The 26,002-nt window shown below is 41.4% G+C and overlaps 1 protein-coding gene across 8 annotated transcripts in view; it reads left to right on the top strand.

The window, feature by feature from the left end:
* elavl4 (ELAV like neuron-specific RNA binding protein 4) overlaps positions 1-8,252 on the top strand; it is a gene marked incomplete at both ends in the record, with an annotated part of 86,202 nt that extends 77,950 nt beyond the window's left edge. For 6 of the 8 annotated variants that reach the window (XM_080000242.1, XM_080000241.1, XM_080000240.1 and 3 more), the window contains 2 exons: positions 4,735-4,773; positions 7,925-8,252. In XM_080000242.1, coding sequence (XP_079856368.1) covers positions 4,735-4,773; positions 7,925-8,252 — 367 coding nt within the window. Of the gene's footprint in view, positions 1-4,714; positions 4,774-7,924 lie in introns of all 8 variants that reach the window. The other 2 variants (XM_080000239.1, XM_080000244.1) reach the window with 2 other exon arrangements.
* Between the last annotated feature and the right edge of the window lie 17,750 nt (positions 8,253-26,002).

Raw genomic sequence — 26,002 nt, 5'->3', positions numbered from 1 at the left:
CATTTGCGGCAAATGTAAATGGAAACACAATCTCAAGTGAAGGAAATAGATCAGACTCAGAATCTGTAAAATGACACAAGATCAAGGTCACTATATTGACCATGAAGCAAAGAAAGAATTAAAAGTTAAAGGGCTTGAAATGTACACTTACTGAACACTTTTTCAGAGGATTATTATATTATTAACATCTGTACACCTATTTATTTATGCAATCATCGAATCAACCAATCATGTGGCAGCAGTGCAATGCATAAAATCATGGAGATACGGGTCTTCAGCTTCAGTTAATGTTCACATCAACCATCAGAATGGGGAGAAAATGTGATCTCAGTGTTTGTGACTGTGACATGATTGTTGGTGCCAGACGGGCTGGTTTGATTATTTCTGTAACTGCTGATCTCCTGGGATTTTCACGCATAACTGTCTCTAGAGGTTACTCAGAATGGTGCGAAAAACAAAAAAAAAATCATCCAGCGAGCAGTTCTGTGGACAGAAACACCTTGTTGATGAGAGAGGTCAACAGAGAATGGCCAGACTGGTTCGAGCTGACAGAAAGTCCACGGTAACTCAGATTACCACTCTGTACAACTGTGGTGGAACAACATCTCAGAATGCACAACAAGTGGAACCTTGAGGCGGATGGGCTACAACAGCAGAAGACCATGTCGGATTCCACTTGTCAGCCAAGAACAGAAAGCTGAGGCTGCAGTACGCACAGGCTCACCAAAACTGGACAGTTGAAGACTGGAGAAACGTAGCCTGGTCTGATGAATCTTGATTTCTGCTGAGGCACACAGATGGTATTGTGGATTATGGAATTTGGTGGCAACACCATGAATCCATCTACCCAACCTGCCTCGTGTCAACAGTCCAGGCTGGTGGCGGTGGTGTAATGGTCTGGGGAATTATTTCACTTTGGGCCCGTTAATACCAATCAATCATCTGTTGAATGCCACAGTCTATTTGAGTATTGTTGCTGACCATGTGCATCCCTTCATGGCTACAATTTACCCATCTTCTAATGGTTTCTTCCAGCATGATAATGCACCATGTCACAAAGCAAAAGTTGTCTCAAACTGGTTTCATGAACATGACAATAAGTTCAATGTTCTTCAGTGCCCTTCCAAGTCACCGGATCTATATCCAATAGAACACATTTGGGATGTGATAGAACGGGAGATTCGTGGGATGTGGGAGGATTCACATGAATGTGCTGCTGACAAATCTGCAGGAATTGCGTGATGCAATCATGTCAACATGGACCTGGATCTCAAAGGAATGTTTCCAATATCTTGTGGAATCCATGCCAAGAAGAATTGAGGTTGTTTTGAGAGCAAAGGGAGGCCCTACCCAGTATTAGTATAGTGGTCCTAATAAAGTGCTCAGTGAGTGTACATTACATTGCTAACATCAACAAATTACAAAATAATGTATCTATGTATATGTTTTAGTGAGTGTATACTGATTGATTTTTTTTTCAGTTTAACGAGCATAACTAAAATAAGCAGGCAATTTGTATCGCTCCAAATTTGCAGCATGTTCCTCTTTGGTTTTGATCTTCTTTGAGTTAAAAATTAAAATTGAGCAAGTATGCCTTCGAGTAGCATTTAGACAAGGTTTCCCAAATCCAAATTGTAACCCCAACAAAGGTTCTTGTGAATAATCCAAATGCTTTGCTCTAGTTGATGTTGTGTCCACTCAGTTGGTTCCTCTACAAGAGAGACAAACATAATCCACTCAAGCACAATACACCAAGCCCTGGATCTCAGCTCGTTTCCGATGCCATGACGTTAACTAATGGCACTAATTAGCAAATTAGCCTTATTATATCCAGGGCAGGAGCCAATTTTAATTGAGCGGATTCTTTTTTTGTTTCAAAAAAGAGGGAAAACAAAAACACCAGTTTTTCAATTAACATGCATTGAGAGAGAACACAAAAGCCCCCATTGTCTATGTGGAGCTTGGAGAGGTAGTATAAAATGCTGGGGAGTGAGTGCGCACAGGAAGTGTGAAACTGCCCTGTGTGTGTGTGTGTGTGTGTGTGTGTGTGTGTGTGTGTGTGTGTGTGTGTGTGTGTGTGTGTGTGTGTGTGTGTGTGTGTGTGTGTGTGTGTGTGTGTTTGTGCGTGCGTGTGCATGCGTGCGTGTGTGTATGCACCTGTTCTCATGCTTATTTTTGTACCTTTGTACCTTTTTGCAAATGTGTGTGAAAATATGCATGTGTATTAGTGTTTGAGTGTCTGTGGACGTATTGGTGTCTGTGTGTGTGTGTGTGTGTGTGTGTGTGTGTGTGTGTGTGTGTGTGTGTGTGTGTGTGTGTGTGTGTGTGTGTGTGTGTGTGTGTGTGTGCATGTGTGTGTGTGTGTTTTTCGAGGCGTGATTGTATTTGTGTGTATAGTCAATCCAATTGCGTGTGTGTTAATGTGTGTTTCTTTGTGTGTCATGGATATAAATGCCTGTGCTTGCGCAGTGGGTGTGTGCGTGCATGTGTGTGTGTCGGTGTGTGTGTGTGCTTGTGTGTGTGTGTCTGTGTGTGCGTGTGGGTGTGGGTGTACATGTGTGTGTGTGTGCGTGTATGGCAGGTTGTGTTCGCCACGGCCGGGCAGATGTCTCCTCACTCCCCGGGCCTGAAGCGCGTGTCCTCTGAGCCTCCAGTCCAATTGACTCATTAACAGCCCACCCCCCCCCCCCCCCCCCCCCCCCCCACCACACACACACACACACACACACACACACACACACACACACACACACACACACACATAATGGTCTAATCACCATCCTAATGAGTCTGTATATCCTCTTCTCCACTTTTTGCTTTGTTTCGATGGGCTGTTTGTGTTTTTGTGTAGCGCCATAATGTCCACTGGCAAGCCCCAGACAGACACATAGAAAAAGAAAAATAATACTGTAATGCATGTAAGATAAAAATAAACAAAACAAACAATGTGTTGCCATAAAAAGAAATCTCAAAGATAGTTTACTGTACTCAACTAGTTCTGAGATGCTTGGTGATACAGTTATTGAATTAGCAGTGTCCATGTTCAGTACAGTATAATGTATTGGATACATAAATACATAAATAAATCACTATTACATAAAAGGTATTAGTTCATGACCACTATTTAAATTAGTCAAAATTGTACTTTGTCGAATTTTACATATGAAGTTTTAAATTTTCAGCACGACTGGAATGCTTCTCTTTTGGAAAATTCTAAGTAAATGTACAGTTCAAATGCTATTCCAGTTTGAAGCCTAACTTTTGTTGTTGCATCTTAAGTGTCCTCTCACTGGGCTTCTTTTTGTAAACATTCTTATTTTCAGTGCATTTATTTAAGCTTCATACCATTTATTTCCATTTACTTATCGCATACTTATGACAAAATAAAGTACATATATTTCTTAGCATATCATTAAAATTTTCCCAAAACCCTAAAATAGAGACAGTATTAAAGAAATCCAAAAATGTGAGCTATCATCAGGAAAGTGATCAGAACTAACTTACAGCTTAACTCTGAAACTGGCTTTGGACCTGCGGTCAGTCCCTTAAACTGCTAATGAGAGTTGAAGAAGGTAAACAGCGAGAGCGTCGACCTTGAGAGTCGTGTGCTTGGTGCTGTTGGAGGAGCGGGGAGCGGTTGACCTGCTGTTGCTCAATAAGCCGTGGCCCCTGTCCATTAGCCCGGCAGAGCTAATAAGACATGAGACAGGCCGGCCCTGCGTGAGGGATGAAGGTCGTGGAGTCACCGAGCAGACAGCATCCATCCACACGGGCCAAGGTTCCACACAGCCAACTATCTTTTATTTTTTTTGGAAGCCGTCTCAAACTCATGTACACACTGTGAAATGATATTCTCGCCAGCTACCGCTGTAGCTGTCGCTCAGCGGCCGATATTGTCATGGAATTAAGACATTTCCCAAGTACGAATCTGGTTTTTTTGCAGGCGGTGGACGCCCATCAACTAACGCACATATTTCATCAGACCAGTTTGCATTTAACAGGTTGACCCAGAACAAAAAACCCAGAAAAAACTCACTCATTGGCAAATTCATGTCAAGTTTAACATTCAGTTGCTTGTTTTTTTGTGGGCGTGTTTCACAGAAAGCACACACACATTATCATCCCCTCTTTTGCTCACCATCATTCAAATGCCAAACCATTACACTGACAGAACTCTGGATCGGAGTCTTCAATTTCACGTCCTGTCGTGTCAGGATCACTCGATTGTTTGTTATTTAGAAGAAATTGATTCCACTCGTCATTGAAAGTGATTCTAGTTATTCTAAAAATATGACTTGACATTGCATATCATGATGGCCAGTCGAGCATGGGGGTATCGCCAAGCACCGTGGGACTACTGTATGAGGACGTTGCGAAGCTCGTTCTGTTTTATTGTTTCGTTTATTGTTAGCTTGTAGCAACACATCTTCAAAAAACGACGCCAGCGCCTCTGATAAAGCGCTCCGCCATTACCCGGCGCTCCCGCCCTGCAGGGCCTGGCTAGCCGCTGGCTGACCTAACAAGTGCCTCGGTGGCCTACGGTATCTAAACACTGGACAGCGGGGAGTGTCACCCGGTGGGGCTTCTCAGTGTAATGGAGCACTTATGGATGGGGTTTGTTTGATTCTTGAGTGAGGAGGACCATGCAGTTCCTATAGGGACATAGCATTAGTTCCATTGAGTGAGTCGACCATCTGCCCACCATTAACCCCAGAACCCTCCTTCTCTTTACAGGCTGGACAATTTGCTTAATATGGCCTATGGCGTAAAGAGGTAATTAAAAACTTCACCCAATGCCAGATGTCCATGTTGACTCAATGATTTTTTCAATATACATTTTTGGTTCCTTTCTTTTTTATTCATATATATATTTTTAGTTGAAACTTTCTTGTATCGTTGAAATGACATTGCATTTGACAATTAGGTTAATTGCTTTTTGGTTCCTTGATTTGTTTTTGTTCTTTTTCCTCTTCAAGCTTGATTTGGTTTTGAAACCCTTCCAACCACCTAAGATGTAAAAAGCAGAAAACAATCCGTCTTTGTTTTCAGTGGTGATGAATTTGCTTTGTTTTGATTATGACAAGTGCTGGTGTTGTTTGGGTTGTTTTGAATTGTTTTTGTTCCGTATTGAATGGGTTGTTTTGTTCTCTGGTGTCGAGCGCTTGATTCCAGGCGTATTTTATTCTTCCTGGATTCAGGTTCTTCAGCCATGACCGAAGGATCTTGTAAAAGAGCAAAGCTTCAAATTAAACATGCGCTCTGATTTCTAAGAGGCTTTTTGCATTACATTTAAATACACCATACAGCAATTATGAGCTATAATTGTTATTTGCAAAACTGATTATATTCGTTTTCACTTTCAATTGTGATGAAGTCCGAAAACATGGGCCATAAAATTTCAACAAAAAAGACGGCTGGATGAACCTGGATCTCTGCTGGAAACATGAAATGCTGTTTCACTGCAGAAAAACTCCTACTTTGCTCAGCACTACCCCACTCTGATTTTATTTCCCTTTCCCGCCATGTTTAATTTTGCTTTCTCGCGCCTTTGGTTGTTACATAACCCTGAGCAGCAGCCTCTGTGATGATAGGTGTTTGTTTTTTTTTCTCAATGTGCTAATGGTGGCATCTTGTATGTTGCAGGCATGAGGGACACCCTCAGAAGTAGGCTCTCTAATTCAAACAGGGAGGGAAAAAGTTAAGGATGAGGAGAATGTCACTTGACAAAAGAAAAGCTGTAAAATATGAGGATTTATCAGCTCTAGTATGTTACGGTTTAAGGCTATTCCCAAACTCGCCACAGCCCGTCTGCATCCAGTTGAATAAACACTAGACCCCACTCAAATTGTTCTCTGCGCGACCTATTAAGTCTTTAGTATTTATTCAGGGTCGAAATTATAGCTTTTTCTATTAAACCATGCTGATTGCAAAGCATGTCATTAAGTTAGGAGTGCTTTTCTTTGATCAAAGGCCGGGGGGGAGGCGGTTGTCGGTAGAAAAGAAAGGTGTTAAGAGCTGGAAATGGTTCGGCTATAGAAAGGACAGAATGGATAGCTGGTCAGCCACACTGTTGCTATGCAACCCCTCACTGTAATATTGGTTTGTGTTTGGAACAGCTCTTATGGATGCAACAAAATGTATGTACACACACACATTCACACACACATAGGGATATTTTCCATGTCCTCCGTGGCCCGTTGTTTGCTAGTCTCTAAGTTGACCCAGACGCTCTCACAAACCTCCTCATGCACTCCGGCGTTTGCATGCAAATGACTGCAAGGTTGTTTTGAGCCTTGAACACAGCTGAGCGTGCTGCACAGGGTAATGGTGTGCCCAGACCTGTTAAGATGCAACTTGTGTTACCTACATGCTGCAGAAAATACCAAATCGCCCGTCGACAGGACAAAGAAATCATGTCGAGATTTCGGAGACACAATAGGATTTGGCCTCGGGCTTAGGTGGAAAAAAAAGAGGATCGACTCACCAAAATAATGAGGCGTTAGGCGGTTATGATTTAGAGGATAATCTTGTGTATGCGGCGGTACTATGCACCAAACTAGAGCGAGCGCGGTGAGCACAGGGAGTCAATGAGTCGATAACGCTGGACTCACGATTAGCATACTACACTTCAAGACCAAAATATTTCTAAATATTAAGTAGGATATCAATAATATTAAGCAACAAAAGGTGCTTCACTGATGGAAGAAATTCACAAAGACCAGCCCCGATTTAAAAGTGATTTTTATGCAACGGATGTGGTATATGCAACTGTATGATTTACGACAGTCTCGTCTATTTATTATTTGCGTTCATCATTGTTATCGAATTAATTATTAACCAAAAGTTTGCAGCCGTTATTTTACATTGCTAGCGACCAAAGTCAGGCAGGAAGGTCGTAGTGATGTGCGAATACAGCAGTTGAAGACACAGGGGTGTTGGAGAGCAGGGCGATCGATCAGTGCCAGCATCTCTGGAACAGAACACAACGCCCAGGCGAATGCGGGAAGAGTGGAACGCTCTTTGTTCCTTAATAACACTGGGCTGTAAAGGGCTTCCGTCTCCCTCTTCCCTCCGTTCCTCGAGGAAGCAGCCTTCCCTGAGACAGCTGCAGCAAAGCGGAAATCTCAATTAAAGCGCACGCAGTAATGCCCACAGTGTTTCCTGGAGTGGGAGAGAGAGAGGGGGATGCTGCAAGAATTTAACCTATTTATGTAATTTACCTTTTACTTAAAATTGGGTTTACTTCTCCTCCTTTTGCCTTTCCTTTAAGCGGAAAGGCAATTAAGTGAAGTCAACTGAGGATTCAAATCTCTTGCATCACGAGAAAATGGAGAAAGATTACGAGGCGAAAGAGGACAGATTTAGCTGGGTGCGTGGTCTTTGATGAATTTCTAGAAATGGTTTAATTCACAGACTTCCTGCAATTTAGCTCCCAAAGGAGCCCCTCAAGGAGAAAGAGATAGAGAGCCGGAAAAGCTTCCTCTGCATCTCCTCAACCAAATGCATCCCAGCTTGCAACACTGTCAGTGCTGAGAAGGGGCCTGGTACACAGGAGGGCCACAAGGAGGATTTAGCTTTGCACGCACACATAGAACACATTTAGACTCAAACGCATCCACTCATACATACCGAACACAGCCAATTCAAGTCCTACCTCTTTTGTGTTGACCAGTATAGAGGATCTTACATTCTAGTGGAAACCAACATGTTTTATCTAGTCTATTTTTGTGAGCTGTTGAGTGGTAAGTGTAGAGTGTAGAGTGATTCCCATGAGGCTTTTAGCGATATCACACGCAGTAGACGTAAACACGGACTCCCTTCAAATGCCATCTACCAGTCAAACTGAAACGCGGCTCTTTGTCTTTTTCTTCCCTCTTTCCTCCCCTTTCCGTTCCTATTCCCTTCACTCTATCGCTCGTCTCAGGTTCTCTCCCATCACCATTGACAGCATGACCAGCCTGGTCGGCATGAACATCCCCGGTCACACCGGCACCGGCTGGTGCATCTTCGTGTACAACCTGTCCCCAGATTCAGACGAGAGCGTGCTGTGGCAGCTGTTCGGGCCGTTCGGTGCCGTCAACAACGTCAAGGTGATCCGCGACTTCAACACCAACAAGTGCAAAGGCTTCGGCTTCGTCACCATGACGAACTACGACGAGGCGGCCATGGCCATCGCCAGTCTCAACGGCTACAGGCTGGGCGACCGCGTCCTGCAAGTCTCCTTCAAGACCAACAAGACACACAAGTCTTGAGCTTGAACCCAGTCCGACCAGTCACCCCCCAACTTGGCCTAGTCCAAATACCCCCCTCCCCATCAACCCCCCCACCCCCCCCTTAACCGTCCCCCCTCCCCCTTTTGTCACAACCTTCTATTACCACCCTATTACAGCCATCCAACACAGCAAACTCAACTCCAACCGTAAACACAAAGCAACCGACGAAACCATCAAAGCAAATTGAACTAGAAATGGCTTATATTATAACTTTGGACCTATAAGCCAATGTTGCCTAAGTATTACAAAAATGAATTGAAGAAAATGTCCATGAGTTTTTTAGAAGCTCCTGTGATAAGGCAGGCTTCTCTTTGTTGTGTGTTCCTTCTGTTTGTTGTGGTTGTTCTCAATGATTTCCTTCTCTTCTGTGTACACAGTAGCAAACCCCCGTACCCCCTCATTTCAGAGAAGAGAATGTTTTAGACCGAAACCCTTTTCTCTGTCTTGATTCAGGATTGGTTTTTCTTTTTGAAATCCGGATCCACTGTCGTTAATGATTATGTAACCTCTCTGTCCGTGAAAGGGAGGGGTCTCTTTTAGTTTTTTGTTTTTTCAATTGGTGAACCATTCATTCATTTTAGTGTGAACTTAACTCCCCCCCCTTATAGATTATAGAAGGGACGCCACTGTCCCGAGAACTGATGCAGAAAAAAAAGGTGAATTTCTAACATTGTTTTTGTTTTGTATCGCAAACAAAACATATGTCTTTCCTCACGTGGGTTCAGGGAGATTGGGAAAGGGATGGGATGGGTTAGCTTTCCTGATGACACGTTCAGTAATTTAAGAAAAAAAAAAAAAAACACTGTTGCCAAAGAGAAGATCTCTTTGCTTGGAAAAAAATGCGTTTAGAAAAAAGATAAAAATAAAGAGAAAGAAGATCTATTTTTATAAATGATAATTAAAAGAATAATTATTGAAGAATTTTTACAAGAATCTGGATTTGAAAAAAGAGAAAAATATTTTGACTGGCTAACTAGGGGGGCCGGGGGCGGGAGGGTGGGGGACGCCACCTTGTCTTGTTCGTTCTGCCGTGGTACTTTTTAGGACCAGCGGTCGTTTGTTTTTAGGGCAATCCAAGTCGGCAATGATTTTGTAGACGGAAGGTTTTGTGAAAAGGGACGCGAACCTAGGCAGGTGATCTTGGTAATTTTTCATATATGTACTAGTGCTTAATTATTCAACAGCGATACCCAAAAGGTAAGGGGAAGGGGTCGTCACGAGGCCTAACCATCCTTATAGTCCAGAGCCCAAAGCAAGAAGACCCTTTGTCCGCTTGTTTTCCTGTTTTGTCATCAGTTACTATTGGACATCAGTAAATAGATATATACACATCTATCCATTTAGAGAGCATACTACACATTATCGATATCATTTTCTTCGCTCTGCGTTTGTGAACTTACATTTGAAAAGAACTTCCTTTTAGCAATCAACAGTAGGTGCTATAATACATTATTCACATATCTTAAATATCCAAGTTTGTTGTTCTATGTGTTGTTAAAAAAATATATTAATACTCGATGTTGGCATTGACTTGAGCTGCTGTTCTTTGTTTATTTGTTTATTGTTGGCCCTAGACTCTGGTGAGACTCATTGTTTGCGGAATAACCAGATAAATGAATTTGGGCCTTGTAAGAATCACATAACAAGCTTTTTTTCCTTTTATTTTTTGCTTGCTGAACTTTAGGTTACTTGCTTAGCGTGAAACGTTTGTCAAAATTTAATGATTAGCTAGTTCTGTTAGTCTAGGTATTTGTTTCCTTAAAGAGGATCAATGACAACTGTGTCTTTATTTGCTGTGTACAAATAGATGATATATATATAGTCTACATTTGTTTTACAATATCTACTGTATTATCTGAGTTGTCACTGTTCTTTTGTTTGAGCTTGTCTTTTTCATATGACAACTTATTATGAAGTGGTGGTTCAGTTAATTAGAAAAACTCGTGAGGAATCCTGTTCAATTGTCGTCATGTCGCTTGTGGAGAAAAAAAAGATTTGGATTAACTTTTAGTTAAACAACTGCGGCAAAAGAAACCGAACAAAGGCTTATAATATAACTATTTGTTTATTTATTTATTTATGTATCTATTTTTTAAATCTATTTATTTTTGTATTTATTATATATTTATTAATTTATTGATTGATTTTATCCGTGTATTTATGTATTTATTTGTTCCGTTGTCCGTGTATTTGCGTAATTCTGGTACAGGGAGAGGGGCGTTTCAGAGCAAAGGAGAACAAGTTGGCTAGTGGAGAGGCTCTTCTAGTAGTCCACTGCACTGAGAGAACTTTTAGTACGTTTGTGCTTTGTACCAATATATCAAAATTACAATATAAAAAAAAATTCTAAAAGTTAAGAAAACTGAAAAAAATGTCCAGAGGGTTCGGGGGGAGGGGGGACGCTCTTCCCTTACTACTAGAAACAGTTACTCGCTATGCATAACCTAGTTAATAGTTAAATTTGCTATTGCTTTTTTCTTGTCTTGTTAAAATGAAATCTTTAGCTCTTTTTCAAAAAGTTTAGTCTTAATAGAATGTTATAAACAGTCGTTCCGGTTCAGTATAACCTGTGATAAGTTTGTGTAGTTCTAAAAGCCACTCCGTCCACACCCTCCCTCCACTAACTACCGCTTTGTGATGAAACCTTATGCAAAAATGTGGGTCTAAAAGCATAATTTTCAGTTTTCAAAAAGCATTTTATAGAACATTCAGCTCTCGGAGGTTTGGGCAGAAAATTTTTAAATTAGCAAAATGCCCATTGTTGTTTGAGGGTCATTCATTGCACTGGACTAAATCTGTCAAACTCACCTAAGAGTCAAAAACTTATTTTTAAAAAGATTCATCATGTTTTCAAATGACATACCAACAAATCTTTAAAAATAGAGAAGCTGTAAACCATTGCACACAAACTGCAACTTACAGCAGTTGTTGCTATATTTACAAAGTACTCTGGAGGTATGAAAAGGGATTGTACCCATTCTATATTTTATATACTCTAATATGATATATATTATATATTTTGAAAGGTAAAAGGTAAGGGAATGGTTCCAGAAGTAAATATAATGAATTGGATTTTTTGTTTGTTTGTTGTTAAGACATGAAAACATGACGGAGGTGTGTGGAGAACATTGTAAACACTCAGACGCATGCTTGCATAGGAACATTTTCTGCCTCACACCTCAAGCATCCGATAGGCCGGACCATCCCACACAACCACCATCACCATTAGCCAGTCACCATTCTAACCATCCAACAACCAACCAACCAACCGACCAGACCCCTTCATGCTTCCAGTTGCATTGTGGGAGCTTGAATTATGCAACGACCCCAGTAGAATGTTGTTCTGATGTGTGAACAAATTTCCTACGCGTGTGACTTTTAAACTCTTACGATGTGTGCCTGTGTTCCGGCTAGACCCTGCGTGTGCCTGTGTGTGTGTATGCGTGCGTGTGCCTATGTGTGTATGCGTGTTGGTATATATGTTTGTGTTTGTTTTAAAGCATGTTCGACTAATATATTGATTGTCCTGATGTTTTTTTTGTTTTATGTATGTGTATATGCGGTTTGTGTCTGTGTAATATGCAGACATTATGTTTGCATTAATTTGTTGTGTGACAATTAGTACGTTTTTGTGAATTAACCGTGCAATTGGACTTTGAAGTGTCTCTTTATCCAACTGGGTAAATATTTTGCCCTTAAATGTGTGTGTGTGTGTGTGTGTGTGTGTGTGTGTGCGTGTGTGTGTGTGTGTGTGTGTGTGTGTGTGTGTGTGTGTGTGTGGAAGAGCATGCATGTGCACATGAGGCTGAATGAACCATGTTGGGGTAATGTGTGAGTTTCAGGTTTTGTGTATGCGTGCGTGCTCCCCTGTCTGCTAGGGTGTGTGTGTGTGTGTGTGTGCGTGTGTGTGTGTGTGTGTGTGTGTGTGTGTGTGTGTGTGTGTGTGTGTGTGCATGTCAGGGTGTTTGAAACATGGGGCTGCGTCACCTCGCTCTATGCCCAACCCCTTTGGCTCACACCATCCCCCTGTAGCGCCTTATAGTGGCAGCCTGCCAGTAGGAACAACGCAGCCAGTAGTGGAGGAGGGAAGGTGAACAGAGGAACTCGGCTCTTCTTGTCAGTTTTCATTTTCCTCCTGAGACGTGTTTGTTTACTATCTGAAAAATCTATAAACTAAATCTTTAAAGACAAAAAAGACGAAAAAATTTTCACAGGGCCCGGTGACTGCGGCTCTACTCTCTCTCTCTCTCTCTCTCTCTCTCTCTCTCTCTCTCTCTCTCTGTCTCTCTCTCTCTCTCTCTTTCTCTCTCTCTCTCTCTCCTCTTTATGTTATTACTTAACAATTATCAATGATGATTATTATGATTATTATTGCTATTATTCTTAGTATTCTTATTCTTATTATTAATCCAATTACTGCGATGAATGACTTCATGTTATCCTTGCTAGTTTAGGTCATTTCTGAAACTGGAAACAAAATAAAAATCTTGCTGTAAATGTTTGTTTTTTCTTTTTCATAAAACTGTTGTGTTTGAATTATTTGTACTTTTGAATGTTGGGACAATAAAATGAGGTGTTAAGAGTTTGGTTGTGTTTGTTGTGATGGGTGAGAGATTGAGGAGACCCGATTGCACTCACACACAAGGGCTTTCCATTTGCCATTACAATTTGATTTTTGGCGGAAAATTTCATCGGAAAAAACAAAATTCGATAAATGCGGTTAGTCAACATAAGGTACACTTCAAAAAAGTAAGTATTAGGGAATATTAGTGCGGCTATCAAAAGAGCAGCCATACCGCAGAGACAGTTTTCACGAGCATTCAAATTTAGGTTGTAGAACGCTGTTAATTTCAATCTGTGCTCAGAAGCGAAGCTGCAGAGAAAGAGAGGCACCCACTCGCTCTATCAGTGAGATAACACTGCCCCCTGTGTTTCCACCACAGTATCAGAAATACTGAGCAAACACTGCCGCCGCGCACACGCAGGCTACTGTAAATATTGTAACTTACCCGGTTCTTTTTTTAAAATCTCTTTCTGCATTTAAATGAAGAATGTGGTTTATCATCTCAAAATACCAATGGAGTTGCTCATCAACATCGATGTTAAAATCATGAATTTCTGGCCATGATGTCCAGCCATGCAAAAACCAACGGTACACCTTTGTAATCTCCTCAGTAACAGCAGAAGAGCATTAGCCAGGTCACGAATGGGATATAATGTTTTTTTAGGATGTGATGTGTCCAGTCGGCCTCGTCTTTTCTCTCAAGTTGTTAGGAACTTAATGATGCTCCACTCTCATCAGGACCAGAGTGGATGTGGAAAATGGAAGTCGCTTGCCCCTGCCTCCACTCTGGTCCAGTGTAGACACTCCCTTGGCTTTAAAGTTATTTCATTAATTTGAATGATTTTTAGGGCGCTGATGAGAATTAAGTCACATTTTCAAAATGATGAATATAAATATATATATATATATATATATTCTGACATAGTATATTTATCTTTAATACAATTATAGTTAATAATAATTCCTTAGTTTTTCCTTAGTAAGACAAATTCCACTACAGAGAGAGAGGGAGACCATTTTGTGCTCCCGCCTTTTGCATTGATTTATGTATTGAAATGTGTTGGGTGGAAGGTGCGGTCGTTAATATCGCTTCATTCTCACCATATTCCACCAATCAGCAGGTGCAACCATATGATGCTGCCTATCAGTTTCTATATAAACCACCGCTCATCTGCTTGGGTGAGAGCTGATCACACGCTCGCTCCATGGTGTGAATGTCAGCATCCTGCCGTGCTGTGATGTAGAAGGCAGCTCTGCCAAGCCTGAGCCTCGCAGTTGGAGGGATATTATTTGCTGGGGTGCTGCTTGGATTTTACAAATCAAGTCGTAAATCTTTGGTAGGGGCTCTATTTACAGTAGCCTCGATTGAATGTTGATAGGAAACATGGCCTAACCCCTGTTTAGTGTGGACACTGGACTGTGTTCATACTGTCTACAAATGAACTGTCCACCAGATCCACAATTTAAAGGGGAAAGTGGCAAATCCGGCAACAAAAGGTAGAATTTCACTTTGCGAGTTTGAATAAACCATGTGGTGTTATGACTGAGTAACCATGGTTATGGTTGAGTAACCATGTGTGATAATTAGAACAACTCCACAATCCAACTGATGAGTGCATTGCTGGAGAAAACATGGCAGGACTTTCGGAACTTGGAATTTTCAACCTCTGCAATCAGTAACAATGGACAATGATAAATAGCGATCCTTAAAGGTAGCCATAGAAAGTACACCAGCATTGCCGAATGTCATGCTCCTTCACCATGAGGCTTCTTAGCCTTAGGTAACAGTGGACTGACTAGCGATGCTCATATACTATACATATATCAAGGTCAATTTTTTTTCACAACAGGCAAAGAGAATATAACTTACTGTCCAGTTAAAACTACACTGTCCACTGTAAATTGTGCCTCTAGTTTTACAGTACAGAAGGAGTTTTACAGTACTTCAAGGTCTAAATGAATCAACCAACCCCCAACCAACAAAACACCCCTGTCACCCATGAGGTCCCTGAAGTTCCTGTACAGTGTGCGTTAAGGAGGTTTAAGAAAAACCCCAGAGTTCAACAGTAGTAGTGTGGTGTGTTAAGATGACATTGGTAATGGGAGTAGATATTATGGCAATAGTTAGAGTTACGTTCCCTTCTACACTGACAGCTAAAATAACGCCAAAGGACACTTTTGAAGGGTTAATGATACCCCAACCCCAAGGATCTTGCACCTTCTGAGTTTTCCCATCAAAAAGATGGTCGACTTAAACTAACCAACTGTCAAGATGCTGGCCAATGGTGACAAGCGTTGCTAAGCCCTAATATTTTCATGGGTATTTCATGAAGTTCATGTAAATGTAATTAGTCTTAATCCCAGACCCTCTTTCCCCATCGTCTCCTTTTTCTTCTTCAAACAGGCAACACTGCCAGCTCATCCATGACCTCAGTGGAATAATGGAGGTCCCATGTAGACATTATATTAGCCGTCCCTGCATCCTCTAAGGTGGAGACTTTGACAACAGCCGTTGCTGGGACGACAGTGACTGTTACAACTTGGGTGTCCATGATTGTGACTGTGAAAATGACAGGTATTTTGGATTTACTAAGGATGATTGCTGCTATTGGTGGCGACAAATGTGTCGCTATTGCGGCTCGTTCATCGGCTGTTCCAGAAAAATGCGATGTTAGCATTTATAGTGATGACGACTGTGATAATGGCGGGCATGGCACTCCCTGCGACAATTTGGTGTTGACACAAAGGCTTCCTTTTTGAGGATGTAGAGAGCAGCAATGATATTCTCAGCAGGATTGTGATTGACAAAAAAGGGCTTTACTTCAGATATCTGGCTAATAACATGAAAGAAAACAGAAGAATATCAATAACCAAAAAAAACAAACCTATTCGATGATGGATGTTCTTTGCAGTTCCCATATCTGTTTCACTCAAAATGCGTCATGCGTATAATGGACTTAATGACATGAATAAAATAACAGTATGTGTGTGTGTGTGTGTGTGTGTGTGTGTGTGTGTGTGTGTGTGTGTGTGTGTGTGTGTGTGTGTGTGTGTGTGTGTGTGTGTGTGTGTGTGTGTGTGTGTGTGTGTGTGTGTGTGTGTGTGCGTGCGTGCCTGCTTGGCATTGGTGGCAGTGGGAGCTGCAATGGCAAACACAGCGATGTTGTTTGTGGCTAGGGCGCTGATGGCTGTGATGATGGCGGTGGCAGCGGTGGTGAGAGCGGCGTTGGCTGGCGGAGGCGACAGGCAGCAGATCCCCTCCTGTTTGTTCAGTGGGACACGCGGCAAAGCTTATGCAGCCCAAGGCTTCAAACTCCTGGTAAAACACTGGCAATGGTTAGGGCACATATTGTTTCTGTGCCATTCTCCTAATCCCAACCCCGGCCGCATTTTGCTCACCGTTCATCTGTCAATCTGTCTTACTGAGTGTTTGTCTGTCGCTTCATCTGTCTCCTCCCCCCCTCTCTCTCTATTTGGAAACATACAACATGCTCATAATTTCGTTTTCAGTTGTCTTGTCATCATCTGGTAAGTCTGTTATTTCCAAGACGCCATGGAAAAGTCCAAAGGAGTGTGTTGCTTGCCTGCTTCTGTGTGTGCATGCGTGCGCGCGTGCGTGCGTCGCATACCCGTGTATGTGGGTGAATTTCATCTCTGCGAGCCCAGCATCCAACCATCTGTCACCAAGGGGCCACCGTGTTCCAATGCCAATCATCTCCTTCCAACAGCTTTTCAAATCCTCGCTTTGCTTTCCAACGCAGGGCAAGGACAGAACAGCACGCCAGCAAACACATTCAAACACAGACAATGACAAAGTCTACGACCCGCTCCTATGATCAGACCCACACCTACATGCACACAGACACACACACACACACACACATACGCAGACACACACACACACACACACACACACACACACACACACACACACATACACACACACACACACACAAACACACACACACACACACACGTATAATATGTTTTTATAAAATATATATATATTTATAATCACACACTCAAAGAAATGCACATACTTGACAATCAAACTTTGTGAAAAGCAGCTACTTCTAGACTTTTGATAAAACCCGTAAATATACATTTCAGTCTCAGGAAATTATGTTTTGATAAGTGCTAAGAGCTATCGGAATGACAAATTGGAGGGGTGGGTGAGTCTTTGATCTAATAAAAGGACAAATATAGATTTCCTGACTATCAAAAACAAACCTTGTATAATTAGATTGTAATTAGATCCTCTGTGTTGTCTTCGATAAACGACAACTAAAGTACAAAAACATACGTTTTCCTGACTGGTGGTAGTCAATATCAGCCCATCTTTTTGTTGAATCTTGTAAGATGACCTGAATCTCCAAATCTGTCTTAATTTCTACCCTAAAATCAATCATTTCAGACCTAATTTCCATCTTGTTTCAGCCCACTGTTCATCCTCTTCTAACTCCAGTTTAGTTGTAAAGGTCCATCTGGTGCTGCAGCTTGTCGAGCGAGTCCATCTCTAGTTTCTTGCTGGCTATTGCAGCCCACCTCTCTCTCTTCCACCTCTTTGGTTGTACTTTTGACCATCTGGACTAACTGGTGGGCTCAATTTTGGCCACGAGAAGACAAGTCGTCTTCTTCTGGCACTGTACCTTTGAGCATCATCTTCCTTGTGAGCCAACTGCAAAGCAAGGTGCTTGTGTTGTACCAGCTGGGCCTCCTCCACATCCCCGCAGACAGTTTGCTGCAGCCTTTCTGCCTTTGTCCATGATCTGCTCCTGTTCTTCTGCTAAAAGTGCAAAGTCCAAAATGGGTAACTGGCTATTTCACATGGGTATTTAGAGAACACTCTCAGGAGATTTCAACTTGACTTCCCAAAGTCATTATTATTGGCAGGCACCCGGGGAGGATCCTTATTTTACCATTCTTATTCTTATTCTTATTATTATTATTATTATTATTATTATTATATGGGTTCCAGCTCGCAGGGCTGTAAACCTATTGTTTTTGTTCCGATTTTTATTTTTCTCCGAGGCGTTTTGCCAGCTGAAAGTGCCTGGTGCACGGCAGGACACAGAGCCCACGTACTGAATGAAGGGATCTTGGTTGGCAGAGTGGGACGGCTGGGGGGGTGGAGCGGGGCACTTTCTGACATCATTATCCAATTTGTTATATATATGCAGGATGTTGCTCTGAGGGCTTTCATTCATGGGGCGAGGTGTGTGGTGCGCTGTGATTTAGACTCCATTGGTGAGTATTGGTTGCTTCTGCACCAGGTCGAGATGAAAGACAGCAGGAATTGATGCTGCATTCCTTGGGAACTCGGAAAGTTGTAATTCAGCTCAATGGGAAGTAATGCTGCATTTCACGGGAAATCAGAAAACTGTCATTTGTGACTAACACGACTGACCTGGACCCCGTACCTTGCTGCCTCCAGCTATATTTATCTATTGTTCTGATTTTAATTATTTTTTAACCTTCTTGGTGTTTATCAGGGCTAAATGTATCTGAAACACAGTAAACGTTTCAGACGTCTTGTTGTTCGAGTTTGATCAATATTGATCTGCATTTTGAGCAGAAATAAGTGAAAAACTGTTGTAAATTTACTGGGAGCAAAAGACCGTTGATGCGATTTGATTAGCCTTTTTGTGACATCATCATCAAGTTATACTGCATAGGTTATATAAGTCCAAACTTCGTAACTCAGAAGTCATTTCCATTCAGTGACTTGCGCCCTGTGGAGTGCATAGCATTCACAAACAACCCATGGAGACAAATATCCCGAGCCAATGCTGCATTTAATGGAAACTGAGAAAACTGTAATTCGTGCTGCGTTTTACAAAACCCAGAAAACTATAATCGGCCACAGAAGGCGTTTTCACACCGCAGGAAGTTTTAAGAACCTTTGGAGGAACCAAATCCAAGAACAATAATATGATTACCATAGAAACATAGAACAATTATATTATTCAGTGATTTTTTTTTACAGCTGCTTTACTTTTTATTTGTATTTAATGGAAGTTGAGGCAGGATGATAAGGCAGTCTACTGGACTTTACAATTAGTGGTTGTTACCTTTTTACAGTGGAAGCCTAGCCTGTGTTCTTATCCACTCCAGGTCAATAGTTTCCAACTGAGAAGTGCACTTCACTGATGGAGTACACTAAAATCTCTGACCCTCTTGATTGCACTGTCTGTCCACTAACAGTGTAATGGGCCAAGAGTGCTGAACTACTCATTTGCTGTAAGTGCTGGCCATTAAAAGTTACAGGCACCCGAACTTAGTCAATATGATCTATGAAACACTTGATAACTACTCAAATTTTTTTCTCATTTACTGTATAGATATGTTCTGCTCATAAAATATTGTAAATTGTTGACAAAGAAGGATGCTGGATATACTACGGATATGTCTTTGGTTTCCAACTGTAATCTAGCGAGGCAAAGCTGTTCATTTGTTTTTAATGACGACTAATAGCAGTATACAAGATCAGCAATATGTTTCAAACACTAAAGTAGATGTATGAAAACATTGGCAGTACACAACCATAATTTGTGTTATTGTAAAATTCAGCAGAAAATGACAGGCAGCAAAAAAAAAAAAATGTTTTCTCTCCTTGTTGGTAATACCTATCTACTCAGCAAGAAAGTTCTGTATCTGGGATGAAATGGGCAAGTTGCCAGTTCCAGGAGTCAGCTCTTCTGTCTCCCAGTGTGGTCAAATTCCTTAAACACATTCACAACGACAAGGCTTCTTCAGCACCAGGCGCTGATAGCGGAACAGCTCAGCTCCTGCCCTCCGTATTGAACCGCCATCTGATTCGCTGACCTTATTGCAGCCTCATGCCTTGCTAATGTAATCTAGTGCTGCTGCTGGCTCATGTCTCTCTGCCGGCGGGTGCCTTTGCTTTGTCTCTTCTGCTGTTTATTCTCATACGCAGCGATACGCACGCTCTGGCATGCTGACGCACACTTGCAAACAAACACACACACACGTACTGTACAGCCAAGCACTACTTGATTAACCTATAACATCTGGGACCAGCACCAGAAGAGGGGGGTTTAAGGGAACTTTGGTCCCCCTCAGTTTCAAGCATGGTTGTAGGAATTACAATACAATATTACACTATTATAATATTACACTAAATATAGTTTTATATATATTGACACATTCATTCATCCGGGATCAATAACTGACTAACTAAACTCTTAATAGTAAAAATAAAGCTATATTTTCTATCATGGGACCATAGACAATGCCCATGTGTCCATGCAGGACAATGATTTGCTCTCCATGGACAGCTGTCCACGCCTTGTGTTTAGGGGCCGTCATAAAATCCACTGCTGATTGTTTTAATTAGAAGAAAAAAGATTCAATAGCATCATAGCACTACAAATCAAAACAACTCTTGCTGGCTACACTGTAGCATTTACAGTCATTTTGTAAATATATCTTTCGCCTTTTATTGGTGGAAGGCTATTTGAAACCCTCACATGGTTGTACCCCCAATCATGAAAAACATGTTGTTACTGTACCAATCAGATGAGGTTGTTGGCGATATGAAGAGTGCTTTATTTGCCAAGTACATATGTACATACCCAAAAGTCCTCTTCTACGTTCAACCAAAACTGCAAACTGCTCTGCTGTAAATTAAGTAGCACTGGTCTCTACCCTTTGTAAACGGTTGAGAAAGAAGTCAGAACGGAGAATGCAGCGGTAACGATGCAGTAGTATCTATGACTTTGTATGGAATTTGGAATTTGCTCTGTATGCGATTGACCATTTTATCTATGTTGTTCATGCTGAACTCAATTCCATAGAAACATTTATTCCCAGTCCGTTTCTCTCTCTCTCTCTCTCTCTCTCTCTCTCTCTCTCTCTCTCTCTCTCTCTCTGTCTCTCGCTCCCTCTCGCCCATGCTAGTAGCCAGGGAACATGTCTCACCTTATTCTGCCAAAGCTGACCAGCAGTCCTCTCTATAAGTGAGTCTCTGGGACTAGGTCTCCAAGCAGGCTTCAGGGTTCAGCAGGCCTCAGCTGCCCTGGCAGGCCGACCTGGAGAGTTTTAATGGATACTGGGCAGTGAAGATTTGCTCGGGTGTGGGAGTGTGGGAGTGTGTCGATTAGACCGGGCTATAATGAGAGCGAGCCGCTGAGGTGGGTGTATTATTAAGAAGAGAAGGATTACCGAGAAGGACGTGTTTATGCTGGACCATGTATTTCTATGGAAATTAGATAGGTAGGTGAGTATCCTGTATAACAGTAGATAAACTGTTTTAAGAATACTCACACCTTTTCAACAACAACACATTTTGTAGGACTTTTTAGGAATCCTATAGAAGGACCCACTGGTAGGAATCTGGAAATCTGGCCAACAGAATATTGTGGAATCGTGTCCCACTCTCACACCTTGTTGCTTCTGAGCCAAGCACTGCACTCTTTCTAATGCTGCACTATTTGAGTTTAAAAATTAACAGTTGTTTTTTTACAAACACAATATGCCCATATTGGATTGCATCCTCCCCAGTGGGCACACTCTCAAAACATACACTTACAAATGAACAACCAATCAAAATCACGTACCCACGTGAACATAAATCCAGATGCAAACGGATCCAAACCACTGCCTGCACGGTTACTCCTGTGGATGTGGCTGCTAGGTTGCAGAGAGATTGGAGGGGATCTGTCACTAGGGACAGCAAATTAAATAAAGGAGGCTTTAATCTGCTGTTTGTATCCATCAAAACACACACTCCAACTCTCTCTCTCTCTCTCTCTCTCTCTCTCTCTCTCTCTCTCTCTCTCTCTCTCTCTCCCGCTTTCTCTCTTTCTCTCTCTTGAGATTTGGAGTACCTTCATTTCCTCCACTTTCTACCAAAAACTATACATCAAATATTTGTTGACATTATTTAATGATAAGCATTGTGTGTGTGTGTGTGTGTGTGTGTGTGCGTGCTTGCGTGCGTGCGTATGTGTGTGTGTGGCACACACTTGTTTACATGTCTGCTTGCATGTGATTAGGACACAAGAGAAATTACATTACTTTTAAGCAACACCACTTAACACAGCTTCATCTAAAAGTAAATGTGGATTAAAAATGTGATTACTTAAACTCATTTGGTTAATTCACATTGTTAAAAACGGTTAGGTATGCAAAAGCAATTTCTCCACATACTATGATTTTATTTCATGAAATCGGAGAAGTTGCACCCCTCACACCTCCCACAAGCGCCTTTTTTTTTTTTTTTTCTTTTAATCTTCCTAATGTATTCTGGTCAAATCTTCACATCTTTTGGTAATTAACCTGCATTTTGCCAATTTTCTTATGCCTACATTATCTTAGAGACACTTAAATGAGACTGTATTGCTATCTGATTTAATTGCCAGTGCTTTTTGGCACAGATGATTGTGCTTTATGAGTGATAACCCATTCATCCCATGGGGGTATCAGGGCTAATACACCTATTAAAGTCTGGCTATGACATTATGGTGATTAGTCACTTTGTTTTTCCAGGGCCGGACTGGTAGAGAATCTGAATATGAATTGAGAAATATTGACATTATTATCCAACGTCATAGCTCATTAATCACCACTAATCACCACGGTGGTGATGTTTAATCCATTAATTTGTCCTTTAAAGACATTAAAATAGTTTTTGATGAGCAGGCAGTTGTCAGAAGTTGAGGGTTGATTATTTGCATATCAGATTTATTTCTTATTTGTTTTGTACCTGTAATATAGATGGATTATATACACATGCCTGGGGAGTCTTTCAGAAAATAGATATTTTATCCAAAATGATCAGTAAAATTGGTAAGTTGTAGCTCCCTTGAGTGTATTATTAAAGGAAAAAATCAACAAGTACTCATTGTCAAATAAAGTTTTTTAACTTGAACTTAAAGCCACTTACAGTAGCTCCATTGGCAGAGGGGATTCTCTGTGATTTTTTTTTTTTTTTGTATTTACCCTACGGAACACATTTATTCTAGTGTTGTTGGACTCCTGATTGTTTGCCCCTCCTAAATACCCTGACACATGGAGGGTTTTCTTAAAGTACCATACCAGTGTCAAATTGGGTTTTAGCCTGTTTAATACTCAGCACACACATTTTACATTACTGACCTTTCCTCATGATAGCTCACAATTTTAGGTTTTTAATGTTGTCTGTCAGGTGAGAAACCTGTCATGACAAGTAACTTCATTTTGCCATATTTTTTATTTCTTAATTCTATGTTAAAACAAATGCCTCCACCTTTTCACATGGAAAATGTAGAAAAATGTCATTTTGACTTTGAAATATGTGTCAGCCAGACGGAAGTGGAAGTATCTGTGTGTATGTGTGTGTATCTATACCATTCCAGACTCTTTTGCTGTGTGCATTGTGTGTGTGCGTGTGTGTGTGTGTGTGTGTGTGTGTGTGTGTGTGTGTGTGTGTGTGTGTGTGTGTGTGTGTGTGTGTGTGTGTGTGTGTATGTGTGTTGGTGTGAATTAAAACATGGGTCTAAATATCCAAGCAGTTGTAGCAGACCAAATGGTGCATGGAGAAGCTTTGTCAGTGTAAGTGGCCACTGGGGGCGATGGTAAGTATCCTGGGGGCTCTCAGAGGTCATTAAATATACACACACAAACACATACGTGCACACACACACACACGCACAGCTCGGTTTAGAAGGCTTTCAGTTATTTGTAAAACATAGATACACGATACACGCACATTGAAATAGGCAGATGTGTGTGCATGTCCTAGAGGGAATGCAGGGTCATTACCCGGCTAATGGGGCCATATGGTCAGAAAACAAACACACACTGTTCCTCTACTCTGCTGTAATAAGGTCATGAAGATGCTGCTTTCAGCCAGAGGGCGAGGAGGAAGAAGAGGAAGGACGTAGTGACTTAGTGAGAAAGAACCTGTGGCACTGTCTCTCCACCACAGTTGCTTGCTGCGTATTACAGTGGTATTACTGGGAGACGTCAGGAAATAATAAGATATGACTTTGTGGATCCCGGGGTGGAAATTCACATGTTACGGCAGCTGAAGTTGACAGAACAGTGCATATGATAGACGATATAAAATTAATATCATCTATGAACACATATAAAAAAATTGAAAAAGCTAAAAAAATACATTTGAAACATATAAAAAATAATTATAATAGAGAAATGAAGGACGAAAGGTCATGATTCATCTATTTTATAAAATATTCTGTATTATCATGTAGTATGATATCATAAGATAATGTGAAAGCTCAACATCATGAAGTAGTGTGATATCACTTTATCCTCAGAATTCTATTTTTCAGAGTTGTCAGAATTCTGAGAAAAAAACACCTAATTCTAACTTTAACCTCGGAATTCTGAATGAAGAATATCACAAAATCCTAATGTAATTACTTATATAGTCCAACAACATAGTGACAAACCAAAGAGACGTTAATCAATGTTTCACGTAATGCGTCACATTTCAACTGAGATTTGCTGCCCTTCTCTTCTTTGGATGCTTAAAAAGAAAAAGCAACCAGCTGTTCTTCTTCTTCTTCTTCTTCTTCTTCTTCTTCTTCTTCTTCTTCTTCTTCTTCTTCTTCTTCTTCCTCTTCTTCTTCTACAACCGACTTTGACTTTGTTTGTTCTGTCCAGCCCTCCTTCTCTCTTTATCTTCCTCTCCCTTTCTCTTATCAAATCCTTCTGGCTCCCAATTAGAGCTTAATTCCATTGCAGTGTACGTGTGCATGTGTATTTGTGTGTGTGCGTGCATGCATGTGTGTGTGCGCGCGCGTGCGTACGTGTGTGTGTGTGTGTGTGTGTGTGTGAAAACAACAGCTAAGGAAACCCGCTATAAGCTACCTGTCAACAGGAGCTTCGGTGCGGACCATCTGCTCTCAAAGTAAAAAGTATTTATTCACCAACTGATCCCAAACCAGCGCCTCATCAAGCAGAGGAACATGGCACTGATTAAAAAACCTTCTTAGAGTAGCTGCTATTATTCACTGTAGTTGAGTCAGGGCTATTTTAGGACTATCCCTTTACCTGTGTGTGTGTGTGTGTGTGTGTGTGTGTGTGTGTGTGTGTGTGTGTGTGTGTGTGTGTGTGTGTGTGTGTGTGTGTGTGTGTGTGTGTGTGTGTGTGTGTGTGTGTGTGTGTTTGGTTTCTTATTATATTTGTATGTTGTTTGAAAAACAAAAGAAAGCTCCCAGCTCCATTTACAGCTTTAGATATTTCCTCATTAACCCCCATTCCCAGCATCTATGCACTCATGTTTGTAACTGAAAATCTTTCTTCAGATAAAGTTGATTTTCTTCTGATTCACCCACTCCTCCAAAAGGAGCATTACGATAGAAAGGTCAATAGTTTATGTATTTTCCAGCCCAGTTCCATCCTTTTGTTTGAGTCTTTCTTTCTTACACTCCTCCCTCTCCCTCTCTATCTTTTTGCTGTATGTCATGCAGACATACACAGCTTCCAGGCTTTGGACCTTGGGGATGGATTACATCCTATATTTATAGAAGGGATGATCTGTTCACACATACAGCATGTCCCCCTTAACAAAGTCGTCACTGTCGTATCCCTCTCTCCTGGGATCCATTAATGCCACATTTAGCGCCACATGCATCTGAATATAAGCAGCTGGACGGAGGGAAGTCCTGGAGTGAAAACATGAAATCTGTGGTAGGCCAACAGTGGCTCAGAATAATCTCTTCATTTTGAGGGAGCAGAGGGGGAACGCTGGGTGCTCGGTGCTGTGTGTGTAAAAAAAAAAAAAAAAAAAGTAGAAGGTGCTCAGGGGACAATGGGAAACAAATGTCTAAGGTAAAAAAAATCTGTTCAATTAGGCCATGACGAAGACGATAATCGATAATGCCAAGATAATGAAGGCTTTTTAATTGCACTTTTTTGTCTTCCCTCCTCCTCGGATTATCGGAGTGCTTAGAACGCCTGTCATGTTCTCATTTGGACTGATCTTTTTGTTCCTTAATCTCTTCATTTGTTGGGGAAGTGTGCGTGTTTGTTTGTGCACATGAAAGCCAACTGCATAAGAGATGTGAGATAGGGTCTCTGATGAGGATGGGCAGAAGCAGGGAACTGATTCCTTGCTTCTGCCCATCCTCATCCGTCCAGCCCCCATAGGTCACTAGAGCATGTTGGGTTCCATCTCATACAGAATAAAGGGATA

The sequence above is a fragment of the Zeus faber genome (genome assembly GCF_960531495.2).
Source record: "Zeus faber genome assembly, chromosome: 1".
Classification (NCBI taxonomy): domain Eukaryota; kingdom Metazoa; phylum Chordata; class Actinopteri; order Zeiformes; family Zeidae; genus Zeus; species Zeus faber.
This window is presented reverse-complemented; position numbering and strand designations above follow the sequence as displayed.